General features: G+C 32.8%; 1 protein-coding gene across 1 annotated transcript; it reads right to left on the reverse strand.

Annotated features, from left to right (window-relative positions):
- Positions 1 to 1,302: 1,302 nt before the first annotated feature.
- LOC113398750 (uncharacterized) lies at positions 1,303 to 9,471 on the reverse strand. The gene is made up of 6 exons (XM_064217007.1): positions 9,446 to 9,471; positions 8,976 to 9,069; positions 6,119 to 6,244; positions 3,960 to 4,054; positions 2,481 to 2,582; positions 1,303 to 1,441 (listed from the first exon to the last, which is right to left on the reverse strand). The coding sequence occupies exons 1-6, from the start codon at positions 9,469 to 9,471 to the stop codon at positions 1,303 to 1,305; spliced, it is 582 nt and encodes a 193-aa protein (XP_064073077.1).
- Between the last annotated feature and the right edge of the window lie 3,460 nt (positions 9,472 to 12,931).

The raw sequence follows: 12,931 nt of genomic DNA on the forward strand, positions 1-12,931 counted from the left end.
GGAATGAGAATTTGACCAAGAAGAGCATATAGTTATTTTTCTTTTCAACCTTATGATACAGAAAAAAGTCACAAATATTATTATTATATTAAGATTTACAATTTCATTCCTTTTACAAAATTATATCGTAATTAAGAAAAAAAAGGGACTCAGACATGTCTGCATTTTGTATTATTTCTGTAATTTGTTTCAATGTTATATTTTTTAACTTTTATCTACGAAATATTTAACATCATAATATTAACTAGCGTTGGCCCATCATCATCACTAAAATTTTAGGAAAACATTATTAATTTGAATGTTTCGAACATTGTTTTTTTCTACTGCATCATTATCATTTTTTATTTATTTATAAAACTAAAGCTCATCAACAACTACAAAATTAAAAAAAAAAACAGAGGAGAAAGTTGAGAACTGTTAAGTTTTTATCTATTAATATATAAATTTACATTTAATTATATATATACATTCATTCACAATACATAAATGTGTAAATACATTTTTTAATCTGAATTCTCAAAGCCTATATTCTGCTTTGAAACGAATAGTCAAGCAATTTACCTAAACGCCAATATTTACCGCGTCAGCTATACCGATTGATGGTGCAAACGAGTTGAAAACACCATTGAAATTTGACTCTAATGACAATAGCAACAGAGTTCACTTGCATATTTTAAATGTATTACTTGACAGTGTTATCGATAACGATATATTGATTGTACGCCCGATTAGTGTGTTTTTCGTCCAAGTATGCGTTTTAGACGGTAGAGATAATTGTTTTTAGGGAATGAATAGCACCATCAGAGTATTGAATATTTCATGATATGAAAGCAGCTTTTATGTTAATTACGACTTGCGTTTATGTATCAATATCTCGATAGTATTATGTAATGTTATAAATATGTGAGTGAAGTGAATTGCAGGTTTTCTTTTCTACATCTGGCTAAACCATTAAATCCTATTGGCACTTGGCATGACGATTTATGATTAAGGTACAGTTGCTATATTCGAAAAAGATTCGTTTAGCTCACTAATCGTAACATTATCGACAAGGCGTTTCGTAACTGAAAAACGATCGATATTGATGTATATTAACGATTCAATGAATTAAATTTATGAATGCCTCATATACCATTTGCCAATTTGATGCCATGCCAATCCGAGTAATAAAACTGGTTCCGTGTTGTAGTTGTAATGTCATAAATTATGTTCATGACAAGGTACGAGTTACATATAGTTAATTTATTTTGGGCATTGCCATTCTCGTGGCTTAATGAAAGAACTGTTAGCAAAAAATATTTATTATAATATTATTGAAATTCTCTCTATAGGACTGATTTGACAAAGATTTATGTAGTCCTCGCATTTATTCTCCAGGCCCCAATATTCCGCCTCGTAGTAGGAATCATCAACATCGTCTTCTGATATGGATGCTGAAGGCCTTAAAAAAACATACTAATGATTATAAAGGAATTCAAAACTCAGCGTTTTTTTTTCCCATAAATGGCTACATCAAAAGCGGAACGCCCGTATACTAAGCACAGATGTAATTGAAAACAAACAAACTAACAATTCATTTTAAGGAAACGAATTTAGTAACCCGTATTTGTAAAACGAAGAAGGCAAAATTTGAGAAGACAAAGGCTTTTAGTTTTGAGAAGAATAAAATTCGACTGTATAAATTTCTTTTGGAAAACAGATGACGTATAATTCAGAGGTATCTAGATTTCTCACATCCCTTAAATGTCTGGTACATTTATTAGATTTCATCTGTGCCGCAATGTTTCACAGTCACCACATGTCCTGATATTACTTTCCTAATATGAAATATTCCAATAGTGGCTTGGAATTTTCAAGTTTATTATAGAGACCGTAAATCTCTAAATCGTTTAAATTTTACAATGTCAACACTATGGGGTCGGAGTTTAATGAGCTCAAACCGTTGCACCGATGTTTGATTGGTTTGGGAATGGAATTGCTTTTATTCGGGTTCGGGTCGACCATGTTAGAATATTTCATGATAATTTGAATGTTAATTCTTGTAATTAGAATAATATAATGTTTCATGGCTGGTCGAAGAAATCTCCTCTCGTGGAGCGGGTATGCAGTTTATTTCACCACGCTGTTCCAAAGTACATTGTACACTGGATGATACACTTCTGGAATTTTTTTTTCTATAGCATTCAAAGTTCCTCACGATGTTTTCGTTCATTATCGAGCACGAAATGAATTTTGTTAACTTATATTACACTACATTTATTCAAATATACCAATTTTTTATCCGTAATACTTGTTTAATGGCATAACTAGTTATACAGGTCTATAAATATTTTATTTTATAAGATAGTAAACCATTTTTTTTACATTAAACAACTATTTAAGATATGTAAAATTTAGAAGTACATTCATGTATAAACGTCTGATGTTTACCAGACAACGAATCCGAGTATTTATAAGTAACTTATCTTAAAGTGACTCACGTAAGAATAAGATGGAGTAAATCGCCTAGGACGCCGTTATGCAAGAATTGCGAAGAGTTCTCACAAATGGTCCTGAGTAAGCATAGCCTCGGGTAGCCGTGTCTGAAAAATAGACGTAAAAATCAAGGAATCGTCCTTTAAAGAGCGATTTTCATTGTCTTTAAATCATTAACGTAGCGTTGAAGAGTTTAAAATGAAACTCAATGTTTCAAGAGCTTAAGAAGTATCCTTAAGATGATTGGATTTTAATTGAATTTATTTGTTTTATTCTGTGGTAATTTTATGGGTCTTAATAACATTATAAAGCTTGTAATTGATATGAGAATGAACGCCATGACATCACTATTAAGATTAACGTTGGAAAACCTTCATATATTCAACATATTCTAACCATTTCGCCTTCTCGACTCTTTTAATATAAAACTTTCATTGATAAGCAAAAAAAACGAATGTTAATTAAACTTTGAAATATAGATAGATAGATATTTTGTAATTGTATTTAAATAATTAAATTGAAAAAATAAAACATTTATCAACATAAATTACAAAACAGATAATATGTTCAATAAAGTTAGTTGAAGAAGAAACCAATGAAAGAAAAGTTCAAAAGACTATTGAAGAGAGCCCACCACTCAATAAAGGTGTGTAGAAGTATCTCAAATCGCAGTATTTTATCATTACGTATGTATCTGGCGCTAGCTAGTAATTTATTTGAGATGTTCAGTGGTTCGTGTTCGGCAGTAGAATTACTGGATTAGGAAGCTGGCATGTACCGTCTCTTTATTAGCTAAAGTTTAACCTTAAATTATGACTTAAAATATAAGAAAGATAAACTCTTGGCCATTTGGAAATATTTCTAATTTTGTTTTAAATTATACGTTGATGCTGGTATACTTTTTAATTCAATATGTCTTGAAAATATAAGATGGTCATTATAGCCTAGTATTAGTAGATGGTGTTAATTGATTATTTTGTATTTATCGACATTCTTTTACTGGGTGTGTAATACTTAAGACTCGTTACTATTGGCTAGAATATTAGCTGCAGATCCCGAGGTATTAGGTTCAAAACCCTGTGTCGAGCTAATAAAATGTCCTTGGGTGCTTTTGTTTTGATTTTTTTTTGGACACCTCCACCCATATACATCGATGCTGTAAGAAATATTCAGCATTTCTAAGCTGGACAATGCTCCACGAACCTTGGGAACTAAGATGCTATGTCCCTTGTGCCTCCACACTATACTGGCTCATTCACCTTTCAAACCGGAACACAAAAATACAAAGCAATTTTCCATTGGGAATGGCAAGGGTAATAGAAATTGGTCTGGAAGACATCAGCATTATGATCACATGACATCAGCATTTCTAATAACATAGGTTATTAGAAATGCTGATGTCATGTGATCATATATTAGTTAAATATAATATTAATTAAAACCCATACATGACATTCACTAACCAAGACATATTCTTTTGTTACCTTTCTAGCATATCCTCAATAAATATATACAAACTCCGTCGAGTTAAAAACTGTTTGTTGTCTCTGGATTTCCTTAGATGACGGAGACTTGGTGCCTGGAAATTATTAACCTCGTATAACATCGGTTTGTATTTTGACAATTTAAACATATAACCAATACTAATCAAATTAATGTGTAAAACAATTACAATTTGTCATGAGTGATTTGTAGTGATTACAAAGAAATTAGAATTTAGTCGTAGCAGTTATAATGTTAAGAAATCGCGGTATATTCAATATTTATGAAAACTAAACGTGAGATGCTTGTCAAGTCTGAGGATAGGTTTAGCATGGAAAGTCAAAGTTCTATATAGTAACTAGCAAATTTAAGAAATGTGTAAGGGCCAAAAATGTGCTTTTTTTTATAAAATAGGAGTAAGGGGGTGACCTCTCACCATCAGATGTCTCGCTGTGATGTGATGTGATCGCTCAAATAAATTTGCGCCCTAAGAAATATTTAGTCATTTCTTACAACACCAATGCGCTAACCTTGAGAACTAAGATGTTGTGCCCGTTGTGCCTGTAGGTGCAATAGTGATGGTCAGTTGTTATTTGACGATCGAATAAAACTAAAACATGTAAACAAATTCAAATGGATCTAATTATTGTGCCATTTTTTAAGGCTTTTTGTTAGTTCTGATTTTCCATAACACAAGTGCTTTAACTACTTACACTGGGATCAGAGTAATGTATGTGATGTTGTCCAATATTTATTATATATTTATTTATTTATCGATACTTTCATTTCGATACTAAGTATATTTGGACACGATATCGTATGCCGTGACGGCAAACGGCACGAGGTTCTCTCACGCCGTCATGCGCCGCCGCTGTCTTCTACTTTATGTGCGTGGTTCGTAATGCGTATACTACATGCCTCGTACCTAATTATTATTGTTCAATAAGAAAATATCGATATCGATGTCTTGCATCCCGAATTCGTGACGGTTACATATATTTATTTTTAATAGAAAACATTAAGGAAAGTTTGATAACACAAATGCTGGAAAGTCATTAAAACACCTTTGATACAATTTCGGCCGATGTAAATGTCATCATTACATTTAATTACAATCGGATTGTCTACGGTTTTGCCAAATTAACAATGATGGCCTCAATTAGTGGATAACTCTGGCCTTATCATTATGGTAAATAATTGAATTTAAAACAAGACCAGACATTTTCATTTACACGTATTTTATAAGGCATAGCCCGCACTGCATAAATCAGCCCTTGGTTTTTTTTACTTTCTCAATCATATGAATATGAGCGATTCATAAGTCGTGCAGTATTCATGGTGTGTTCTTAGCCTTATATTTCAATATTTCTTTTAATGATGTCACAGGAAATTATGATAATAAATTGGAATAAGTTATTTTAGTTATTTATTTTTTAGGGAGACAGATAACCAAAAGAGTTACTCGTTAAATACATGTATTATGTACAAAACCCTCGGTCCTGGAGGAGTAGAATATAGCCAGCACATTTTAACCCGTTGGTATCTTAAGAGCCTTCCAAGGAGTTTTTCGTTAAAAGCACCCATCAATCGAGCTTGTAAGTACCACGTGCAAAAGTTTTCCCAAGAAGACATAACGTTCGGCAGGCGAAGGGCCGTAAATAATTCCAAAAAAATGGGACGTGTATAAACGAATTATGTCAAAAATACATGTTTACAAATCTTTATAGATAAATATCTGGTATAAATAATATAGGTGTGCGTTTGTTCATAATTCTATTCCTCCCAAACGGCTTTATCGATGTTGATTCATTGCAGAATAAAAATTACTGGAAAAAAAAACACCGGTGAGGTAACTTTTATGGGTTATTTCTTTCCGAAATTGTAGTAGATTTTTGGTCATCAATAAACAAATGTAATACATATTTTGAGCTAATTTTAGTATGAGGCTTCGCCCGCGTTTTCGTGGCATAGGTTTTAGGCATGAAAAAGTAATCTATGTACTTCCCTGGGGTTCAAGCTTGCTTAGTACTATCATCAATTTCCGATAAGTGGTTTAGCCGTGGCAGCAAAAAATCATCTCAGTCAGTTAGAGACAGACAGATCCAGTTTCGCATTTATAATTTAGATTTTGAGTTTAATTTCACTTAAATGCAATACTTACGTCAATATCTCCAAGCAATGGTTCCAAATAAGTTGCATTGTCCACGTTATAGTAATTCGCTTCGAAAAACCAAGCGACGCTCACCAATGTGTCACTTGGTAGCGGCACAGACACCGTTGCGAACACCTATTTAAAAAAAAGCAATTTTAAATTTAGATCCATTCTTTAGTTAAATTTATTTAAAAAAAACATTAAAATGCTATATATAACATCACTATATAAGGCTGAAACTGATGGATCTTAGCTCGAAATCGCTGGTTAAAATTTATATAATATTAATTAAATTTCATGTTCTTATAATGTAAACCATAATTAATGGTATATGAAATCATAATTTTCGAAATTCTCGTAGGTCTACTAGCTAACATATAATGCTGAAGATCCAGAGGTCCTGGTCTTGCTGCGTTGGTAATCTATGTATATACATTCGTGCCTCAGAAAGTTAAGTAGATCCAGTAGTGAAGCCAGGACCTAAATGGGGTTGGATCCCAGGTCATAGGTTTTAGAATGCTTTTTTGCGTTAGTTTGTATAATGCTCGCTAAAAAGTTTAATGAGAATCATAATGGTCAACTTTATGATCTATCACCGAACAACTGAGGTGTTTTTGCCCTTGGGCAGCTTGAGACTTTTAGCCCTCTTCTCTGAATCTACTACTACTTGGTCCAGTGACTGATCTCTCCCTAGTCATTTCAGATTACCATCCCGTAGACTATGAAAGTGACGAAATAATTAAATTGAATTAAGTATATTTTGGATTAATAACCTACGTATATACATAATTTTTTTGAAAACATGATCGCTATAAGCTTACCAAACACCCTTAGCGTTTAGCGGGTGCTTAGTTAAACACATCTTTTTCTCTTTCTGTAAAAATTGTTTTGAAATTCAAAAATGAAAGACAAATGCTTTGCTTAAATTCTCATCATCTAAACATCACTTATATGTAAATTTGTATTCCCGTTTTTTTTTTTAACTGCCTTATCGATTATTGCGTTAAATTATCGGAGTTTTAATAAATGTAATCATGTTTTTTTATCAAGAAAAAAAATACAATCAGATTAATCTTTTAGTCGTCTTACGTTCACTAAGACATCTTGTAAGCAAGAGCGTCACTCACTCAAACTAATGCACATCGATAATAATTTGACGTGGAAGGGTGCGCCTTCGTGAGTGAATAGACAGATCTGTACATAAACAAACAGCATGTTAATGCTCCACAGCTAGGCAAAGTTTTCCTCTCCCTTTTGACGAGAAGATTTTTAGCTTACTCTACCCTACTGCTGCCACGCGTGATGGTGAACAAACGGAGCAGATTCTCATCAACGTGCAGGTACTTTTAGGTTGAATTATAAATACCAATTAAGCATATGAATTCAATGGGTTTATCCGAGTTTGAACTCAGAATCATTGGTTAAGATTGGCGTCCTGTCACCACTGCACTGTCACGGCTCATAATTTATTAAGCCATGATCTATGCATGTATTTGGTTATATATTATAGCAAATGCTCCGTTATATGTAGATGTATTTCATATAGATGTCAACATAATTTTCTAAGTTGTGAGATGCATTTGGTAACTTGCCAAATGAAATCCTGTTTCCGACCGGAATATATCGAATATACGAAGAATCAACGAAGATCTAAAAGGGTTCGAATAACGTTTAATCTGTTAACGTTGCTACTTTCGTTATATAATTTCGTTATAAAACATTAAAATTGTTTTATAAATTCGGATTTTTGAAATTCGAATGTTTTATTTTTTAATTTACATTGTAAGATGACTTTATGCAAGCGCGTTTGGGTAAGTACCAACAACTATCACATGTTCTACTGCCAAACAGCAATACATAGGCTTGTTGTGTTCCGGTTTGAAGGGTGAGTGAGCCAGTGTAACTACAGGCACAAGGGAGATAAACTAGTTCCCGTTGGCAATAATCCCGTTGGTTGCGCATTGCAGTTATAATGGGTGGCTGATATTTCTGAAAGTGTTAGTATCTGTGGGTTGTGGTGACCACTTACCACCAGGTGGTCCCTTGTCAGTCTGCCTATCTATTTTAAATAATTTAGTATTTTAGTAAAACGCTTGCACACATAGGAAGAAAAATCTCTCTAGTTCAGTGCAAGTGTCAAAATAATTTGCAACATAAAACGATCATAATAGATGATTAATTGTTTTAACACAGAATTACATAAAAACTCAGTGTCATCGGTTTAGAGTTAAACCCACTACGCCTCTTAATATTACATAACACATTCCACCAACTGGACCATCTCGTCTCGGTGCGGCTGACATGTTGATAATGTCAGAAGTATTAAGTTGTCAACCCGCAGAAGCGCACTGAAAATCTTCACACGTGTTCTTCTGATTTGTATTCAAACATATGAGCCATCGCTCACAGCCTCCCACGGACTACGCGGGAATATTAATTTATATTCGGTAATAGAGTGTAATATTGCCGTGCATAACTTGCTCTTTATAATGTCTGTAAGTAGTTGACAGACTCTTTTCAATTTTATTTTAATGTTGAGCATCTCATCAGTTTAAAGACTACAATTATGATTTAATCAAAAAGTTCGCTTTTAAAATATTATACATACGTTTTGATTAACCGGACTCGTAGTTTCTTCATTGAAATTTGTTAATATATTTTTTTATAAAATAAAACCTTTCCAATATTTTATCAATTTTTTGTAGAATAATTTATTTACGTGGTCGCAAATCGTGGCAAAATCTAACGTGTTTTTTAAGATTAGGTAAGAAGAAGCCGTTTTTAGTGTTGCCGTATTCTAAAAAGTATTTAAAGATTAAAATTACTACATTCTAAATGTATATGTGTATAGAGCTAATATACTTACTCCCCATTGTGTGCTTGGTGTGAATAATAGATATCTTCTTTGCCTTTTTACTGCTGTTGTTCGTGTATTAAGTGCTACTTGAAGTACACAGATCCTGAAAAAAAAATGTTGTTAAGTCCTGACCATTAGCTGATGAATTCAGTAAAATGTGAATTGTATTACAGCTTGATTTATAAGTTTTAATTCTCTCGCGAATGTCAAATCAGTGACAACGTAAAGAGATAAATAAACTGGAGCAACTGAAGCAACGTCACAGTGAAGCAACAAATGTGAATACAAAAAAAATATTAATAATTACCTAAGGTGACTTTTAAGGCGCTTTTAAAGCGCTATTAACAAAAAGACACAACATTTGCAACTATCGAGAATTTGTATTCGCTTTTGTTGTTTCACTATAATCTTACGCACGCTCCACTTGGCTTTTGTTTTTTTATATACTTGACATTTTTGAAATGTTTAGTTATACGTACATAATTAATTTGCTATTTATCCACATAGCTCCGATCAATAGAATCTTGCTAATTTGTTAAACGACTATCCGACTTGGAATTAACACCGTATATGTTCAAGAATATAACAGTATATTACAAACGAACTAAAAACTAAGCCATTATTATTTTCTGCTATACGAAATTGAATTTTAAGGTTTAGATAATAAGGTTAATTTAGATTGTTTGCGTGATAGACGATATGTGATGCTAATGTGAGCTTAGCGTAAACATCTACATCACGGTTAACGTTCATCATAGGTTTATTGGGATAGCTAATTTGTTAAGCTGCTCTTTCTATGTACGTACATCTATAAAATTTAATATTCATATTAAATAACAATTTATTGAAATTTTATTCATTTCAACAGACCATTTTTACGATTCCAATTCTGTTACCGATGAAAAACGCCAGTTCCGATACGTTTTTTTTTTTATTTTGAATAGCTTCGTTAGCTCAGTGGCTAGCTTATGAAATCGGTAAGAATATTGAGTTTTACCGATAAAGTCTAAGAAGCAGCAGAGTTATGACGCAATTGACAGTATTAAACTGCTGTAAGTTCATCTCTTTCTCTCCTATGAGATGTATTAAGGAGTGAGTGAAAAGATGTTGCATATGTGTTTGTACACACACTTGTGTTCTACAATATATGTATATGCAGTCCCGTATATTTGGTATTTAAAATAGGATACTATGACTGATATTGAGAATGCCGACATCGAGATAGGCTATTGTGGTCAAAATTAGAATAGGCTACCGTCGGAATTTGGCTAGGTTTGGTAATCACAGATATTCTACCGCCAAACAGCAACTGTTAGTATTGTTCTGTTCGGATTTGAAGGGTGAGTGAGCCAGTGTTGGTGGCGCATTGGCGATGTAAGGAATGTTTAATATTTGTAACAGAACCAATGGCTACGGGAAGTGGTGACCACTTACCATCAGCCGGCCAATTTGCCCGTTCGTTAACCAATATTATAATAAAAAAAGGCTAATGTAGCCGGAATTGAGATACTAGTACTAGTGTAAATGCTACTCGTACTATAAAGGACCGAAAAATGACGGTTTAGAATTAATTTAATTGTCAATTCCTATTGGTAATTTAACTTTTACGAAATTTTTGTTTTGAGTATTTAGATTAATGTTTCGACAGAATGGAGAGCACGTTTTCTAATAAAAACGTGCTCTTCATTCTGTCCGTGTGTGTGTAAGGCTTCTGTTACCATTTATTCGGGAGTTTTTTTATGATGACATTTCGGCTAAAATAAGATATTCATGTATCATGAATTAATTCAATTAGACAACCACGAGCGTATTTTGATTAAGCAGCAAGTTTTCTAATGTTTAGTCTAGGATATCATAATTATTTAAAATCTCAGTTATATGCGATAACCGATTATGTACGAACATCAAGCTTGTCACCAAATGGAAATAGTCTGAAACGCGCTAATTGGCTGAACCAAAGGAAAGCACGAAACTTATAATCATGGCTTATCCTTATTAGTGAGGGATTAAGGGTCAATTTTGTTTAATAAACGAGAACAAAAAAAACATGTAAATCCCGATATGTATTCAATGATTTAAGACAAAATAGTTATGAAGTAAATTAATAAAATATAAAAATTCGTTTACGTACGAGAAACAAAACAGTCCGACTGTAGTGAACAATGTTGCAGAATTCCATCCCATAAATAAAGGGAATGGCACACACGATCAACGTCACGAACAGGAAAGATAGACTAACCGTATAAAGAAAACAAAAAACACATCAAACGTTCGTAGGCGAGTAAAATTTTTACGCAAACATCGCGTCTGACTCATGGGGTACCAATTACCACATCAAAAGCCTTCACGTTCTGACATACCAATGAGGAGAGATTAAATAGGATTTTGCGGTGAACGTAAGCAAATAATAGTGCAACTAATTGCATTTTAGCTTCTACTGATCGCATGATAATGTACTTTGATATAATTCATATTGTATTGGATAGTGTATTAAGAGTTGATATCATTTTATACGTTTTTATTTCAATACGCTTATCAGAATGATTATATATTTTAGTAGAAACATTGTATAACTTCATAGTATTCCAGAATTCATATCTAGAATATACGTTATACAGATAAACTATAAATTTGAATTATTTCATTCAATGTAAAATGTATATGTGTATAAAATATTTGGGTGACTCTCTAATTTTGTCGTATTATAATAATGTTTTATATAACTTATTACTATTCAAATCTGTGTGTTTGTTGTTCAATTGTTCCAAAACTGCTGAACTAATTCGAATGAAACTTTGTGCATAGGTAGAGTATATCATAAATTAGGACATCTATTATTTAATTTATTTATATCGTATTCATAAAAAAGAATATCATCTAGTAAAGTCATAGTCAGCAAGGCGGGCATGAACTAATTTTATACAGTAAATTTCAATGAGTTCCGTTTGATATTTTATTGATAATATATTTTAAAAAGCCGAGATGGCCCAGTGGTTAGAACGCGTGCATCTTAACCGATGATTTCGGGTTCAAACCCAGGCAGGCACCACTGAATTTTCATGTGCTTAATTTGTGTTTATAATTCATCTCGTGCTCGGCGGTGAAGGAAAACATCGTGAGGAAACCTGCATGTGTCTAATTTAAACGAAATTCTGCCACATGTGTATTCCACCAACCCGCATTGGAGCAGCGTGGTGGAATATGCTCCATACCTTCTCCTCAAACGGGAGAGGAGGCCTTAGCCCAGCAGTGGGAAATTTACAGGCTGATTATGTTATTATGTATGTTATTATATTTTAATGGGGGAATTGATTATAAGTCCTTATTATTCAACCGTTCTGTTCGTTCAAAGCTTTATTTTATTATTTAATTTAAAAATATGCGGATTAAAAATTAATGAGCGATTACTATAGTTCCGCATTGGAGCAGCGTGGTGGAATATGCTCCATACCTTCTCCTCAACGGGAGAGGAGGCCTTAGCCCAGCAGTGGGAACTTTACAGGCTGATTATTTTATGTTATGTTAATATAGTTCAATTATTGTATATTGTACATCAAATATAAAATGCAATTATAAATAAGGCTAGGGATGATGTACAAAGGTCTTATCGCTAAAAGCGATCTCTTCCAGACAACCTTTGATGTTAGGACGTGTTGTAGTGTGGGTTTGGAAGTATACACACTAAGAGATTATTATATCAATAAATAAATATAATATACTTAAATATTAAAGTCCACGAGATAAAATATTTTTACGAACATATAAATTTACTATATATATTATGTATATATACGTATTGCATATTAATTTAACATTTGATAATAATTTAAGATAAAAACTTACAGTATGTAAATATCAAATGCTTGACTTGCCCTTCTCTCTTTTATAGGGTAATATTACTAACTGATACATATATGCTATCGATGTTTTCAACGCTAAAGGGCATTGAAATTAATTGATCGGTT

The sequence above is a fragment of the Vanessa tameamea genome, chromosome 14 (assembly GCF_037043105.1).
Source record: "Vanessa tameamea isolate UH-Manoa-2023 chromosome 14, ilVanTame1 primary haplotype, whole genome shotgun sequence".
NCBI lineage: Eukaryota > Metazoa > Arthropoda > Insecta > Lepidoptera > Nymphalidae > Vanessa > Vanessa tameamea.